This window comes from Hylaeus anthracinus, unplaced genomic scaffold (genome assembly GCF_026225885.1).
Source record: "Hylaeus anthracinus isolate JK02 unplaced genomic scaffold, UHH_iyHylAnth1.0_haploid 11981, whole genome shotgun sequence".
Classification (NCBI taxonomy): Eukaryota; Metazoa; Arthropoda; class Insecta; order Hymenoptera; family Colletidae; genus Hylaeus; species Hylaeus anthracinus.
Genome location: NW_026534329.1, coordinates 3,201,046 through 3,218,691, shown reverse-complemented (window position 1 = coordinate 3,218,691; position 17,646 = coordinate 3,201,046). Strand labels below are relative to the sequence as shown.

General features: G+C 37.3%; 3 protein-coding genes across 5 annotated transcripts in view; 2 read left to right on the top strand and 1 right to left on the bottom strand.

Moving 5' to 3' along the window:
• The window catches only part of LOC128885387 (thyroid transcription factor 1-associated protein 26 homolog), an 84,294-nt gene extending 76,666 nt beyond the window's left edge, over window positions 1-7,628 (top strand). For 2 of the 3 annotated variants that reach the window (XM_054139408.1, XM_054139407.1), the window contains exons 2-4: window positions 6,787-6,948; window positions 7,051-7,183; window positions 7,258-7,628. In XM_054139408.1, the coding sequence (XP_053995383.1) occupies window positions 6,816-6,948; window positions 7,051-7,183; window positions 7,258-7,510 (519 nt within the window). In that variant the 5' untranslated portion in view covers window positions 6,787-6,815 and the 3' untranslated portion in view covers window positions 7,511-7,628. Of the gene's footprint in view, window positions 1-6,777; window positions 6,949-7,050; window positions 7,184-7,257 lie in introns of those variants that run through there. The other variant, XM_054139406.1, reaches the window with a different exon arrangement.
• LOC128885382 (pancreatic lipase-related protein 2-like) lies at window positions 61-5,283 on the bottom strand. Its single transcript, XM_054139400.1, has 7 exons — window positions 5,122-5,283; window positions 4,738-4,843; window positions 2,533-2,681; window positions 1,759-2,004; window positions 921-1,127; window positions 684-840; window positions 61-436 (listed from the first exon to the last, which is right to left on the bottom strand). Exons 1-7 carry the CDS (start codon window positions 5,168-5,170, stop codon window positions 379-381), a joined length of 972 nt encoding a protein of 323 aa, XP_053995375.1. The 5' UTR covers window positions 5,171-5,283; the 3' UTR covers window positions 61-378.
• A 587-nt stretch (window positions 7,629-8,215) lies between the features above and the next one.
• On the top strand, window positions 8,216-15,734 carry LOC128885371 (AP-2 complex subunit alpha). The gene is made up of 14 exons (XM_054139381.1): window positions 8,216-8,343; window positions 9,611-9,699; window positions 10,482-10,693; window positions 10,776-10,969; window positions 11,030-11,261; window positions 11,331-11,439; window positions 11,625-12,268; window positions 12,338-12,469; window positions 12,539-12,736; window positions 12,857-13,188; window positions 13,280-13,548; window positions 13,648-13,792; window positions 13,875-14,082; window positions 14,199-15,734. The coding sequence occupies exons 2-14, from the start codon at window positions 9,636-9,638 to the stop codon at window positions 14,274-14,276; spliced, it is 2,817 nt and encodes a 938-aa protein (XP_053995356.1). The 5' UTR covers window positions 8,216-8,343; window positions 9,611-9,635; the 3' UTR covers window positions 14,277-15,734.
• The last annotated feature ends 1,912 nt before the right edge of the window (window positions 15,735-17,646 follow it).

Here is a 17,646-nt window from a genome sequence, read left to right as displayed (position 1 = left end):
TATATTACGTTCAGTACAGCGATACGATATTCAACAGGACGAATAATGTAGGAGACGTGCCCGAAGTAACCAATAAAATATTTATTTTCTTTCTTTCGTTTACAAGGGTGCACGAACGAGAAAAAAGATATCATCTAACCGCGCTGGATTAATTAATATAATTTGTACTTCCTACGGGCATGCAACAACGGCGCCTTGCCACCTGCTTCGATCTCGTTCGGAGTGTATCGTTGATTCGTTTCAAACCTCGAATAAAACTGTTCACGCTGGATAAATAAAGTAACTTATAAATGACTAGTACGGATCGTTCCACGTCGCGAGTACACGATCACCGCCACACACAGTCGTTTCGAGCTTTGCTTCCATCTTTGAAAAGTTTTATTCCATTGCGAACGGAGGAGCGTCGTTCGTCGATAGATAAAACTTTCCCCGCAACCTGCAACCGGAGAAAACAAAATTAAGGGAAGGTCACGTTCAGGATTTTTTCACAAAGTATTTTCGAGTGGAACAAATTCTTTTTTATAAATATTGCTCGAATAGCGCATCATTTCTAATAACTTATTTCTTCATAACGTAGTTATTTTATTATATAAAAAAAAAAAAAGCAACATTCTGAATATGATTCTTTATACTGTCCCTGTTATTATTTGGTGCTATAAACGAATAAACAAGAACCAACTTACGACGTAGACGCGTATTCGCCCATCAGCACGACTGGATTGTAATCGCAGCGATTCTCCTCGTACTTCTCCCAGTTCTCGCAGGTCCTCGCCTTGAAGCCAGCTGTGCTACCTATGCTCTCGGTCATGAACTGGTGTGCTCTCGAATGACTGCAATAAGCTGACCAAATAATCGGTATTATTCAATTTCGATTACAATTGCGTCGGGCAATATTTCTAAATAAATATAACGAAACCTACTCGAGGTCAGAATAAACGAGCAGCCAGGTTGCGGGAACTTTCCGTTGTTGGGATAAAAGTCAGCGTGGCCGAGTGGAGCCAAGAATCCGAAAGCAGACCCGCTGGTATGGATCACATCCACGAATTGCGCGTCGGTCGGATCTAATCTCAATTCCGGGTCAACAATTCCAGAAATCGTCTCGAACAGGGGACTCGCTGGATCTAAGCCTGCTCGTCGTGTGACACAATCGTTGAAACGAAACGAACAATATTGCAAACGCAAAGAAGAATTTTCGTTCAACATTTTTGCCTGACCCGTTCAGGCCATTCGATCGGTTGATTAATTGATATATTTCATTAAGCCGAGAATTTTGTAAATATACCACGCGATACAATTTTTTTTATCGATAAATGGACTTCAGAATCGCGTTTCTTGCCCCTAAAAACGCGGAAAACCATATTTCGGCCGAGATCTAAAGATACAAATTTTTGGTCGAAAATCGACAAGGTAGCCCCTTGAAATTTTCAGTTTTCGCAACTATTTTTTTACTTCAGAACCTCAAATGGGAATTCCATGAAATTTTTACCGAATGTCCACCTTTATAACAAGTACCCATACGAAAATTGGTGAGTCGCTAAAAAAATTGTAAGGGCCTCAAAAAAATTCGTAAGTGTTCACAAAAACCCTCGGACACCGTGAAACTTTTTTAGGATCTAGAATCACCAAAAAAAGTTTAGACCAGATCCGAGGTTACATGACCGTGCCTTGCAAGTCACCTGTTCCATCACGGTAAAAAGGGTTACAAATGAACGCCGCTTGGTTTACAATTAGTGTTAAGTAATCGGTGATAGTGCGCACCTGTTATTCTGCCAATACGTCCATCCAAATAAGCACCAGCGAATCCTGCCACGTGCGAGCCCAAACTGTGCCCACTGATATGAACATCCTTGTACTCGAGGTTCGACTCGCGATTCAGGAATTCCAGAAAGTTGCCCAAAAACTCGCCTACCCGACGCGTATTGTTCGCTGCCATTGGATAAAAGTCGGCTGCCAGGAAGCCCCATCCCACGACGATCACGTTCACGTCTTCGTGAAGCAAATACGCTGGAATTGCACGCGTACATGGGAAATCTTCAAAGAGATTCGTATTATCTAGGTCCGCGGAGTTTCGAAAATTGAAGTTAACGTGAAAGTTTTCGCGCCGTTACGTCCGGAACATAGCGCGCGCGCGCGTGCAAAAACTTGTTAAGTGATCAATTAACTCGTTATCGTGCCGACCCTTGAACCTGACGACGTCGATTCCGTGTTTACCGAAACGGTTTGACCCTGATTGTAATTCAATTTCGCTCGTATTCCGCTACTGGCGTCGACATTTCTAGAAATGCCTCTAAAATTCGCCATTTGTTATTTTAATATCGAACATACGAGAAAGGATACTTTAATAATCCTGCGTAAAAATCCTCGATCTGTTCGGTATGAAAACACGAATAAAAGAAAATATTGCATGCTAACATTGAAATAAAATGAAAATGAATTGCGAAGATAATAAAACAAAGAGATTTTTTTATATTGTTATGTATTATTCTTTATCATTATTATTTTAGTGAAAACGTAATAATTATGGTCGCGTACCGTCTATCAGACCTCGTACCCAGGCCTCGTTTCCGGTGTCGCTGAATCCATGAATGATGAACTTCGTCGGCCGGCTCTCGTTGAAGTGAGACGCGTAAAGGACCTCGGTGTTGTTTAAAAACAATTGTTCCTCTCCGAATGGATTCTCTCTGTCGAATAAGAAAATTCAGGAAAGAAGTCGAATTATTGAAAAGAAACAATAAAAAAAAAAAAAAAAAAAGAAACGTCGAACTACATATAAAAATATACGAAAAGTGAAAGAGAAATCGTTAAAATACGATTGAGGATACCGAATAATCAGCCAATTGTCACGGAAGCATAGATTCGCAAAAATGAAACGAATCGAAGGAAAGTTATAAAGAATCAAGGGGTTTCGTTCTTTTCGAGCGGCTGGAATCAATCGCTTCGCGCGAAAAATCAAGAAAATCACTGGCGATCGCAGCAATCATCGAAACATGTGTAACGACGGCTCGTTTGTTCCCCGTTGCCGATCTGTTCGATCTTTAGCAGAAGGCAAAGACGGGGTGAAAAAGGAGAAAGAAAAAGGAGGCGCGTCCGCGATATTCACGCATCGACGATAGTCAGTGGAGCGTCAGCGCTGAGAATAGAAATTGCTGATTGCATGTACATATCGTTGAAAAAATTGATGCATCGTTTATGAACACGAACCGGTAAACGTTCAGCTCTACACGGCACAGTGATCTGGAAAGCGCATTTTCTGACTAAAATTCGTAGGCTATACATGGCTATACGAATTCTTTTTTTTTTTTACCCGAAACACATTCTCTGCGTTGAAATACTCGAACTCTGCATCGCAAGGCATTGAAATAAATGTCATGGTATGGAAAAATGATCAATGTTTGATATAAAAAAAGAGTATATATATATATCTTCTTATCCCAAAAAATAATGTAGGAAAGCAACTGACGTTAAGAATTCGTTTTTCTGCTCCAATTGCCTTAATTAATAACGCTATCGGAGAATACGCGCAAAAAATTTGATTAAACGTCTTAATTAATTGCACGTATATAAAGTATATATACGTGTCATTACTTGTTTTGTTTCGTTTAAAAAGATCTGATTTTGTAAGAAAAAAAGAATACATGCACGTACTGAATTTTAAATAATATTCAACGCGGGTTTTTCGTTGGTACAAAAATACTATGCGCACGCATAATTTTGTAAAAAATTTCGAAATGAGTAAAAACTTCTGAGAACGAAATTGCTACGTGTATCGAGGGATGACTGCGTTATGTAAAATCCTTTTTGGATTGTATAAATAAAGAAAAGAATATTTTATCGACAGTAATAATTTTGAAAATAATATCTTCTGCGTTTAACATAGCTCCCGAAAACAATAATTCGATACGTATGAACTTTAAAATATACAAGATTTTTGATACGATATCTTGAATGTCTCTTTTATGTCATGTAATATAATGTTACGTTTATTTCATCCAATAATAGTAGAAATGGTAAACGTTATGTTATATTACGATTGATCGTAATACAGAAAGTAAAATGATGTTAGATTCACTGCCATGGATACGAGTTCAAGGCCAAGTTCGCCAAGTTCAAAGTTTTCGAGTTCATGTAATCAGAGATCTGCAAGAAGAACAACTATGAAGCAATACGTATGCGTGAAATTTAAATCGAAGATGACGAATTTGATGAATACGACGACGAACTTCAGCGAACAAATGCTAACGGCAATACTCTAAAATTATTTTATTATAAAAGTAAAAAACTAGCTACGAGCGACTAGTATTCCAGACTTTATTTATATTCGCGTGCCACTATGTGTTAACTCGTGTTCCATTTAAAAAGCACGTCTTCAGGTCGCGACCTTCCGTTATCAGAAATGGGCAAAATTCTTATCTAGATAAAAATTTCGTATAACGAATAACACATGAACATATGTTTATCTGTTACTTCGTAAATGTGATTTAGAATTTCAACTGTAAAATATTTCCCAATGGACAAATAAAAATTTGTACAGGTTTAGCGGTCAAAGTTAAATAAACGTTTAGTAAGCTATCCAGAAAGGTGTATATTATCAAAGTAGACAATTTAAGAAAACAACTTTTTACATGTTCTGCAAATAATTAATTATATACAAATAACCAATGTTATACATTGATAGTTGCCCATCTATTTCTCCCTAAAATTTAAAACTCAATCGTTGAAGTATCGTACCATACATACCTGGTGTACAAATTGAACGTCGCTGGTTCAGCCTTGAACACGGACTTGATGACCGTCTCCACATTGTTCAGGTGGTTCAGCAGCGTGTTCTGCGGATACGAGTAGGCTGGAACCGCAAACAAAAATTTGTTCAGACAAAAACCAAACCGTTCTGTTACTGAACGATTTCCAAGAACAAGAAGAAGGCCCGTTGCTAAGGCAAGACGCGCACTCCGAGTCAAAGAAATAAAATCCGCAAGGGTGCCGGAAACTCCCTTCTATGGACTTTGCGCGACTCGCGAGAGAATGAAAGAAAAACGCAAACTTGGCCACTGAACGTTGCGATCACTTTGAAACGTGTACGACGATAACTGATGTGGATGAATTCGCGTGACTTTGTTTTACCTGACACGAGACAAATCGCCAGAAGAATGAGAGTCTCGACTGGTGACATGTCTCTCCGCGCGATACCACTCGACGTTGCACTGGATTACTACTGCAGCCGGCTTAGCGGCGGGGTACCATTCATCCTACGCGATTTCTCGTCTCTGATATTAGATAAGCCTCCCTGCTTGTCATTACTTAGTTTGTAATTTAACGATGTTAATGTACACAATATAGTATAAATTTAAAAAAAAAAACGCCTCGTGTACGTCGATAAATTTAGAAAGTTTAATTGGATCTATGATATCGGAGTCCTCCCTTCCTCCATCATTATCGTAATGGTTGTCACCATTTCTTTCTTTCGTTTAACTTTCACTCTATCGACACTTTTTATCGCGTGTTATAATGACCGGTTGAAAAAAAAAGTATTCAATTATAACACGCGATAGCGCGGACACCATACTACGTAGCGATGTTGTGCCACCAGTAAATTAATGTTCTTTAAATAATTATCAACGTCAACGAATATCGACGTACCGTAAAATTATTTGGAATCGTTTATCTTGGAAACGTAATACTATTCGATATTAAGGATTTTATACCTGCGTACTCTAACATACGTTCCAGACTAAGTATTCAATCGAGACACTAATCGTCAGAAATTTTTCTAAATTTTTATATCTATTGATTTGAATAACTGAAAATTAATTTCTGACTACAGTTAAATTAATTATTAACGATACTTATTATTTAAACAACGATGGGGAATATGATTTTGATGTGAATCATTTTCTCGATGGATTCAATTAGCCCCTCGAATCGACCGTCACGCGGTTATTGTTTACCTTTGCCCCTCTCTCCTTTGACATCGACCCGCGGGCCGCAACCGTGCATAGCAGGTAGCAGGTATGCTAGGGGCAGGGATGATAAAAGCGCGGAAATTCTCCGCAATTCGGTCGAAACGCGGAGATTTTATTGTTTTCAAAGATTTTCCCAGATTAAATAGGGTCTATCGGATTAAAAAATGATTAATGGTCCAGATTAAAAAATTTGGTCACTTGGAACAAAATACTGAACTTTCTCGTATCAAAAGCTAATAAATTCGTATTTTTTTCTAAGTGTTCATCATTTTCGAAAACGAAAGAATTAATAAAATTTGATAAATAATGTCATTGACATAAAAACTTAAAGTTGCACATTTTGAAGATAGCATTCATTCAAATGATATGATTCTCTTCTTCGAAGAGTCCTGATATAACTATTCGATATTTTTATTTCGTTTATTTTTTTCTATGAGGAGCATTCTTTCATGATAAGGAATCAGTCCTTCCATCAATCAAGTTCGAAATGAGCTCTCCAAATTTGTCAATCTCCAATGTATTCATTATTATTAAATTTAAATTTAATACAATCGAAGCTTCTACTTTGAATCAACCGACTTCTTTCACTTCTAAACGCTCGTGTAGCTTACGAATAAAAGTAGCTATAACTTACACTAGTTTTCAATAGCATGTCCTGCACAAAGCCTCTATCTAATTTTTTTTCCTTTCATAATTCTATTTTATGGGGAGGCGACTAAAGACGCCAGTTTCACGAACGTATTAGATACTTTACTGGCGCAGCGTGGCGCTTCAAACATTGCGCGTGCGCATAACCTTCTTAAGATTCACGCGGAGAAAAGTGGAGGGGATTTATTGCATCGTCTGTCAACAATCATGAAGACACGCGTAAAAGAAATTCCTAATAGAAAGCAGCCGAAGAATGCCGATGCAAAAGATGAAAGGACGGGAAAGAAACCCTTCGATAAAAAAAAATACAGGGCGCAGAAGTACAGTAACAAGTACAAAAGTATGTTCGAAGCTATGCAAGTAAGATAAGTTACGTATAGGTTAGATTTAAGCTCTTGCTACGCAGTCGTACGGGTCTTTGAATTGTATTATTTGTTGGCAGTTGATCAATGGCAGGAACGCAGGAAGAAAGCAATTTTGCGAGATTATTACAAAGAGGTTGAGAAGAGCCAACGTCAGAACCCGAAGAAACCAATTGCGTTGATAAACGAAAATAAAAATGAAAACGATAATGAGTACGTATAACGGTATTATGTTTCATATAAGAGATAACGTTAATTGACAAAGTAATTAGATTTCCTGTTTAAAGGATGCAACCAAGAAAAGTGAGTGCCTTCCATAAAGCTAAAAAGGAATACTTGCGCAAGAAGGATGATAAAAGGAAAAAGAAGGAGGAAATTGTACGGGTAAAAACAGAACAAAAAGAAGCACTTAAGAAGTATAAGGAAAAGAAAATGCAAACGTTTAAGAAACTCTCAAAGAAAACAAAAAAGGGACAACCTGTGATGAAGGACAGGTTAGAATTGTTATTGGAGAAGATACAGCAACAGGTATCAAACTGATACATGAGAAGAATGACGTGTAAAGTTTCATGTTTGAAAATGAATATAATGTTAATACATCTTGTACAATGTATATAAGTTGGCAGAGACATTAAATAAAATGACAGGAACAGAGAAAGTTGGTATGGTCTTCATCATGCCAGATTTAGCAATAGTAATATGCAGTATTGTACAAATCGAATTGCTTTAGAGTATGTATCTGAAATTGAAGAATTGTATTAATAGTCTATGTTTAATTAAGAAAATGATCAAAGTATTTGATATATTCTCAGAAGCTCTCATTGTAAACAACTTACAACAACCTCGAATTCCCTTGAAGCATAGGTTATTGTACACGTCTTAAATAGCTTCGGATTTAGCTTACAAGAATACTAATCAGAGTATACTTTGCGTAAAAATCAAACAACATTTACCCAAAGCATTTTTAATTAATCACGACTTATAGTTTAAGTCTTTAAGAAGCGTGGAACTACTCGAATCGCCCGTTTGAACTTGTGTAACCGTTGCAATTCCTAGAGTTGCGATTGGCTGTTACATTATTATAATTGCAAACTTTAAAAAAAGTACAGGCGAAAAAAATCGATTTTTTTAATGGGAAAACCAGTAACGGACAGCTTAGACGATCGATGAGATTTTCTTCGATTCGAAATACGAATTTGCTTGCGCAACACGTAAAGCGCAAGCGCAATGGCATTTGACGGGCAGCCGTCAGCTAGTCAGCGGTTGCAAATGGCGACAGCCACGAAATCTCTGGCACCGACTCGCGAATAGTTTCACGCCTACCGAGTGCTGCGTGACCGAGCCGTGTGTGAACATTACCCTAACCCAGATCGGTATGTACTTAAAACTGATCTGATTAATCTGTGCGCAAAGCGGGATAACCTCTTTCCTTCAAAAATTTCATTGCCCTCTCTTTCGGAACGCGACAGCTCGTCGAATAGACCAAAAGCCACCGTCCGAGCTGTCTCTCTCCTTGGAAATATTCCTTTTGCCCTCGCGATCGATGCATCGCGATCTATATCGGTTCACAGAACCGATCAGAGCTCTCGTACGACGCAGACGGTCCTTAAAATATTTGTGAAACGGGTGCCGCTATCAGCGTTTGCACGGCACTGCTGTCAAAAAGTGTTTGGCCAGCGGAATCTAGGACGCGGTACCGGCTTAATCGCTCGATTTTCCTTTCAAGCGTCCAAATAACTCGGCTCCGCTTCGTGCTGCTTGTCCTTTCAATTTCTGCCTTTGCTCTGACCTGCTACCTCGGCTGATTGGTATTATACTCGAATTAACTATACCAAGGAGTTTTTCGAACTTGCTACGAGCACCGAAGGGCTCGTCGTCTCGAGTACTCTTAATCAACGAATATCGTTCGATACGTTTTCTTGAGCCTCCCCCATGTACGTCGTTCGCGTGTCATTAAATAACGATGTACAACGACAGACGAAATAATGTACGCGACTCTACCCACAAGCACAAGTTCTGATAAACACCAAATAGATATTTAGGTGATGGATGCATCATGCTAGGTATTTTGAAATACCCTTGTGTAATTACAGCAAAAAGCAACTATAAGCTTTACAAAATTTGAAGAAAAATTTAATAACAAATGTAACAGGTACAAAGTGTTCGCTAAATCTGACCACAATACAGATTATAGCTACGTGTGATTACTATTAGGTGATCCAAATAAATGACCAATATCTAACACTAGAGACTTGAATACTTTTCTGTAACTCACTGTATTTTCTTCAAGTTCTGCATGTGCAATCTTCATTATGTCTTACAGTCATGAGAAAAAATTTAGTTCAAATTACATGTAATATATGGCAGAGGTTTTCACTGCAACAGGTCAAATACTTTTATGACCTATTACATAGCTATGAATTTGCAAAATAAATTTTAATAATGAATTGACACTTAAACAGTTATCATTAAACTATTATAACAGCATATGATAATGTATAAACACTGATTAAGAAGTTGCTCATCAATAATAATAAAAGCATCAACAATGAAACTAAAAACTAGAGTGTTTGAATTTTCAAAGTACTTTTAACAAATAAATATCTTAATAAGTGCTTTTCAGATTATTTTATTTTGCAGGTGGTTTTGAGAAGATCAAGTCAAAATGCCGGCTGTGAGAGGAGATGGCATGCGTGGACTAGCCGTGTTTATTTCTGATATTAGAAATTGTAAGTTGAATTTTTTTTCATGTTTTTATAATCATTTATTCTGTTTATTATATGTGAAGATTATAGTAAATTGTATCCCATGATTTAATCATAGCATTCACATGTACTGTTACAATATTAGATAACAAGGAACATCAGTTAGCCTTTGGATCGTTGAATTTATGACCCATGTTCTATCCGTTAAGAGATACGATGCCATTGAAACTAACGTGACATGTAAAGTATTTAAAGCAGTCAAGAGTAGGAAAAAGGGGGCGGAGTTCTGATATAGGCATATCTTTCTGATATAGCTTGTCTTTCATACACCAATATGTAATACTTGGCATAATATAATAAATGTCTGTTAGACCTAAAACTTTGAATTTTCTTGAGAAACTTTTATGATGATGAATGAGTAATAAAATAATCACAAATATGTTATAATTATTAGTTATTTGTTAGTTTAATACTTTATGTAATTTGATGAACAGTAAGATAAGAAACTAATATAGAACAAATCAATACATGCAAACTTTGATGTTGGTCCAAGTGGCAAACAGCCATTATACTTTTCTCTAAAAAATATAACAAATGTATACTTGTATATAGTGTATATACATATAAATGTTATACAAATGAATACTGTGTACTGTGATTTCATACTTTATTTATAGAAATTATTTTAAATTTTCGGTTCAATACTGTCTTTGTAATTGCACAATGGAAATAAAAACAAATAATATATTATGAAATAATAAAAAGTTTACAATATAACATAAATATGCAAATATTGATTTTGTCAGGCAAAAGCAAAGAAGCAGAAATCAAGAGAATAAACAAAGAGTTGGCAAATATTCGTAGTAAATTTAAAGGAGACAAACCACTTGATGGATACCAAAAAAAGAAATATGTTTGCAAGCTCCTTTTTATTTTCCTGCTTGGTCATGACATTGACTTTGGACATATGGAAGCTGTTAACCTACTTTCATCTAATAAGTACTCAGAAAAACAGATTGTGAGTGTTGACTCCTTGAAGAAGGAGTATTTAGTACTAATAAAAATTAAACTCAATTCTGTTAATATTTTATGTATTTCAGGGGTACCTTTTCATATCGGTCTTAGTAAATACAAATAGCGATCTCATTAAGCTCATAATTCAAAGCATAAAAAATGATCTTGCATCGCGTAATCCGATTCATGTAAATCTCGCGTTACAATGTATTGCCAACATTGGCAGTAAGGAAATGGCAGAGGCTTTTGGTAATGAAATACCAAAATTACTTGTATCTGGGTAAGTTGACGTAATAATTTAAATTAATTTTGTTATACTTATATAATTTTTCTATTCTAGAGACACTATGGATGTAGTTAAACAAAGCGCGGCGTTGTGCTTGTTACGATTATTGCGTACTGCACCCGATGTTGTACCTGGTGGTGAATGGACATCGCGTATAGTTCATTTATTAAACGATCAACATCTTGGTGTCGTTACTGCAGCGGCATCTCTAATAGATGCTCTTGTAAAAAGAAATCCAGATGAATACAAAGGATGCGTCAGCCTAGCGGTTTCAAGATTAAGCAGGGTATGGCATACGCGATAGTTCAGCTTATGGTCGAAAGATAGTTCTTTGATATCTTTTCTATCTCGTTAGATTGTAACATCAAGCTACACAGATCTACAGGATTATACATATTATTTTGTGCCAGCACCATGGCTGTCTGTTAAATTACTGCGATTACTACAGAATTATACTCCACCTGGTAAAGTGTTTGTAATTCATTTGCATGATAAGGAACCTAAATTGAAACGAGAATAATAAAACTTTAATTTGGCTAAAATTAACAAAATTTTCCTCATTAGAAAAACACGTTTTAATGGTTTTCTGTTTAGGTCCTTATATATAATCATTTCACTGAACAAAGTAACATAATTTCAATCCTAACAGCTGAAGATCCAGGTGTAAGAGGCAGATTAAACGAATGTCTAGAAACTATATTAAATAAAGCTCAAGAACCGCCGAAGTCGAAGAAAGTACAGCACTCCAATGCGAAGAATGCTGTATTGTTTGAGGCCATTAGTTTAATCATTCACAACGATAGCGAACTGCCTTTATCGGTCAGAGCGTGCAATCAACTTGGTCAATTTCTATCGAATCGCGAGACCAATTTGCGCTACTTGGCGCTCGAATCTATGTGTCACCTGGCTACATCAGAACTCTCGCACGAAGCAGTAAAGAAGCATCAAGAGGTTGTCATTCTTTCTATGAAAATGGAGAAGGATGTGTCTGTAAGGCAACAGGCTGTAGATCTTTTGTATGCCATGTGTGATAAAACCAATGCGGAAGAAATAGTACAAGAAATGTTGAACTACCTCGAAACTGCTGACTATTCTATCAGAGAAGAGATGGTTCTGAAGGTTGCAATTCTAGCTGAAAAGTATGCTACCGATTACACTTGGTACGTTGATGTTATTTTGAATCTCATCAGGATAGCCGGTGACTACGTATCGGAAGAAGTGTGGTACAGAGTTATTCAGATTGTCATCAACCGAGAGGATGTACAAGGGTACGCGGCAAAAACGGTTTTCGAGGTAAGTTGTACAGATTTAATTAGCGGAACTAGCATCGATTGAACTTTAATAATATATGACATTTATTAGGCCTTACAAGCTCCAGCTTGCCATGAAAATATGGTCAAAGTCGGTGGTTATATACTTGGAGAATTTGGGAACCTTATCGCTGGTGATCAACGCTCGTCTCCAGCTGTTCAGTTCCAGTTATTACATTCCAAAGTAAGTTTTAAATTCTTTACTCTTTCCGTTCATCGTACTTAACGCGTTACCATTTTGTTTTCTCTTCAGTATCACTTATGTTCTCCAATGACTCGAGCGTTATTACTATCCACGTACATCAAATTTGTTAATCTGTTCTCTGAAATGAGAAGCCAAATTCAAGATGTTTTTCGACAACACAATAATTTACGCAGTGCGGATGCAGAACTGCAGCAGAGGGCTTCGGAGTATCTTCAGTTGAGCATTATCGCATCCAACGACGTTCTGGTAAATATCATTTTTAGTTCTATATATATCTAAAATCCTAACCTATAAATTGTAGGATATCCTACCGAATCAAATATGAAACTCTATTACTTTTGGTAAATGCTTCTAACCTCTCTACAGGCTACCGTTTTGGAAGAAATGCCTGCATTCCCCGAAAGAGAATCTTCCATTCTCGCAGTTTTGAAAAAGAAAAAGCCCGGTCGGGTGCCCGAGAATGAAATCAGAGAAAGTAAGAGTCCTGCACCAAATACTAATCATCACCCGGAAGTACCTGTTATCGCGGCGGCGGTTGTCAATAACAGTTCGGCAGACTTATTGGGACTTTCCACGCCACCGTCTTCTCAACCAACTAGCAATACGGGAGTTCTTCTCGACGTACTAGGGGATATTTATAACATGCCGAACAAAGTTGGTGCTACGAATGGTGCCCAAAATACGTATAATCCAAAGAAGTAAGACACATTAAGAAATACTTGATGAAAACGTTGATAATCGTCCTTGTGCTTGTTCGTGTTTTTAATGTCTGAATTTTCTACTTTTCAGATTCGTTTGTAAGAATAACGGCGTTCTGTTTGAAAATGATTTAATTCAAATCGGAGTAAAGTCCGAGTTTCGACAAAATTTGGGACGCGTCGGTCTTTTCTATGGGAACAAAACTCAGTACGCTCTTCACAGTTTCCAAACTCAGCTTTCTTGGTCCGAAGAAAATCAAGCGAAACTAGCGGTGCAAGTGAAACCAGTCGATCCGGCGCTGGAAGCTGGTGCTCAGATTCAACAAATGATAAATGCAGAGTGTATCGACGACTACAACGGTATGCTGATGCAAGTTACATAACTTTCTAAGAAGGATTGAATAACCACCGTTCAATTAAATGTTACAAAGACATAATTGATTTGTTTTCTCCGCACAGACTCGCCAAGTATGATCATATCGTTTATTTATAATAACGTGCCACAGAAAATAACGATGAAGTTGCCGTTGACGATCAATAAGTTCTTCGAACCTACAGAAATGAACGGAGAGTCATTCTTCGCACGGTGGAAAAACCTTGGAGGGTACGTAAATAGTTCGAGACCAGCTTTTTACTGTATTTTTCTGCGATGATATGCAAAATTCTAATGAACAATATGGTTTCAGAGCGAATCAACAACGTTCACAGAAGATTTTCAAGGCGCAGCAGCCGATGGATCTTGCGCAAGTTCGCACGAAATTGCAAGGATTCGGGATGCAATTGCTCGACGGCATCGATCCGAATCCTGACAATTTCGTCTGCGCGGGTATAGTGCACATGAGAGCGCAACAAGTAGGGTGCTTGTTGCGTTTGGAACCTAACAAACAAGCGCAGGTAATTTTGTAACAGTATGAATATGCTCGCAAGACAAACGGATCGGCGCGACTCGACAAGTCGACACTGATTCACTTGTCGGTTTCAATTGGTGATTAATCATACTTCGTTCGTAGATGTTTCGTTTAACGGTACGCTCGAGTAAGGAGTCAATGTCGGTAGAGATCTGTGACCTGCTGGTGGACCAATTTTAAACGGCCTAGCAGGCGTGAAATTAATCTAAGATACATCAAAAACGCCGTGGGAAGACATATCGTGATCATAAAAGGATGTCGTCTCTCGACGTTCAGAAAGATACTGATGATTATTTGTTAAGAGATATTCGTTGTACCCAAGCTTACGCTCACAACGCGATCGTAAGAACTGAATCCTTGCGTAGGCGGAGCGTTGTTACCAAGTATAATCCTAAAAAGCGTGGCATAGGATTGCCACAGCATACAATCATGATTATCGCGTATAATTGTGTATAATTATCGCATATAACTGCGTGCATGGAAAACGATAAAAAAAAAAAAAAAAACCAAACAACATATACAATGACTATGATGGACAATATTAGTCCACGGGCAAAGGTAACAAGCATAGATATTACCTTTGTATGTTTTTTTTTTTTTAATCTAAATTTTTTTAATTTAACCGCGTATCTTTAGTGAAAATTACGTTTCGCAACTTATCCAATGACGTACAGATGTCTTTGCCACGAGTATCAACGAAAGATGTTCGGGTCCAGTATCAAGATCGGATTACTAGCGTACATTTTTTATAGACGATTTTATAGCCAGTTACTTTTCCCTTACCGTGCATTTTTCGATGAGTTTATATGTCAAGTTATCGACCCGCGCGCTTCCTCGTGGCGCGTTTCTATCTATGCCTCCCTCGATTCTTTCTTCTCGTGTACGATCACTTTTGATCCGTACCGATCTTCATTTTTGAGATTAATATCATTGTTGCGTGAGCGAGAGTAAATTTGGGCACGATGACAGTAGCTGTATGATATTAGTTGTTTATCGTAGATTTCCTTGTATTTAATGGAGCTCAAAATTTCTCTTGTAATTAGTAGGTTCGACATCATCGCTCCCGTCCCATTCCCTCGTTCCGCTTGCCCCCCCCCCTTCCCCATAGAGATTTTCTTTAACCTCAAACGTTGATGTATAAAAAAATCCATGGCTGGTCACATTCTTTGGCTCGCAGAGAGAGGAGCGATCGAGTTCAAGCGAGTGGTGAACGAACCAAGAATTTGTTAGAAAGAAACCTTTTCTAATCGTCTTTAATGAGTCTTGTGTGAGATGTATATTTCAGTAGTATATCTTGTACAGATGATATTCGCGAATGCGTTGATGGTTAATTATGTTTCCCGTGAGTGGCGACGAAGGAAGAATAAAAATATAAAAGGAACAAAAAAAAATAGAGCAGCTCCGAGCGACGTTCGAATCGCGTTTGCATCGCGACCCACGCTTCGATTATGCCTGTCTGTCTTTGTTATGGAAATTGTAAAGCTCTAATTGAATTGTACATAAGAAATCCCATTAATTAAATGTGCTGATAAAGAGCCATTGCACGAGACACAGAAATCCAGTACTTGCTGGCACGGGGATCCACAATATCGTCTCTTCCTGCTGTTTCATTTGTATTTCTTTATCGTGCGAACTCGAGATGTATATTTTTTTTTTATGTTCGTATAGTATAAATTTATATTCGAACACCCTTCTCCTTATTCCACCTGTAATTTCTTTGTCATCGAATTGTTTTATTTTTATCATTTGCTTACGGTGTATATTTTTCGCATTAGCATGAATTGACTACTTATCATGACCGTAGATAGATACCTATACGGTACGCATTATTAAGGATACTAACGTGGCTTTTACAACAATTTTTGGCGTCGTCGAATTTCGATGATATTAATTCACGTCGACGCCTAAAATTACAGGTCGCGAAAGGCTTGAATACTCGACAACGTGTTCCCAAACTAAGTTTTACGTTAAAATTACAAAAGTAATTTTTCACATTGACCATCGAAGAATACGAAGAAAGAATCGAACATCGCACCTTCTATTCGACTTTTCGCCGTCAATAAAAAAGAAAAATGCTTCTGTAACTTTAACCGTAACTCTTTATTCTCAATGATATTTCATTGATAAATGAGATACGCTGAAAGTATACTTATATCGAGCAATAAAATAATTCACAGAACACGCATGTGTGTTTAAAAAAGTTTTGCAAAAACTGGCGATATTTGAGTAACGTTCGTCCAAAAAAACGTTTAGTCTGTTTTTACGTAGGTAAACGAGACATTTTATACGCTACGAAAGAAGAGGTACATTCCTGACTTAAAGTGATGCGAACGAAACAGAATCGATAGTCGTAGAAGCATCTTATAGCTAACTCGGTTATACGATTTTCAAATTCTCTTTAGCTCTGTCTTTAGAGATTTACGTAACAAAGTTCTTTGATTAATAATTAAGCTCACTCGTATTTAGTTTTTCTATCGATGAGTGTAATCGTTTCTTTCTATTAGTTTTACTTGTTTTCTTATTGTGTACATATATATATGGTAAAATATGCCTCGATATTATCAATTCTCGAGCAACAGACAACTCTGCGAATAAACAATAATGTAAATATAAGTAGTAATCGAGCACGAGCTCTCGAACACAATGAATCGCCCCAGTCATGGATTTGGTAGCGTGGTTTACGTTTTGGAACGGCTAAGGAGATTCATGTTTATTCTACTACTTTCACGCGTGTCTGTATGTACATGTTTATCATTATGGGAGCGTGAATCGTGTTGTTCACTCCATTAGATTTACGTTCGAATGGTTCGTGCATGCTTGTACAGGGTGTGAAGTTTTCCGAGAAAGAAAAATCACTGGTATTTGAAATTGAAATATTTTTTTTTTTTTTTTTTTAATATAATCCATACGTTCGGTTGGCGCAAAAGTAATTTCGTTTCTTGTATTGTTCAAGTTTACTATTAGATATTGTAATCAATTTCTAGTTTGGTATATATCATTTAAAATTTCGCTCTGCACTTTGACGACAGATATTCCGCGTTTTTCTTTAATGTACGTTTTACTCAAAGTTAACAGCTAAAAAATGAAGCTGCTCCCGCATCATCCTAATACTTTCAAATCAATCTCGAACGACTCGCCCTGTATACGCACGTGCGCACAGGTACATATATATATACATATATACATATAAATACAAAAAACAAAATAAATATATATATATATATATGATTCATATAAATATATATATATTATATATAATACGAATTATTGAAAATTGAAACGTGTCGTGATACACGATTGTTAGATTATTGTGTTGCGGTGTCCCCGATCGAATGGCGATCGTGACATTCAAATAAGGCACGTTTGTTGCAACGCTACAGAGATTTATTCCGGTAAATCCTTTGTCGATCTCCTCGTTGCTTTCTCACACCCCCGTGTATAGATTTAATGTAGGAATTCGATAGGCTCGTCATTGCGCGCGGACTCTGACGTAGATTAGGATCGATTGCTCGTATCGAGACTGAATTATACCGGCTGATTTTAACCGCTG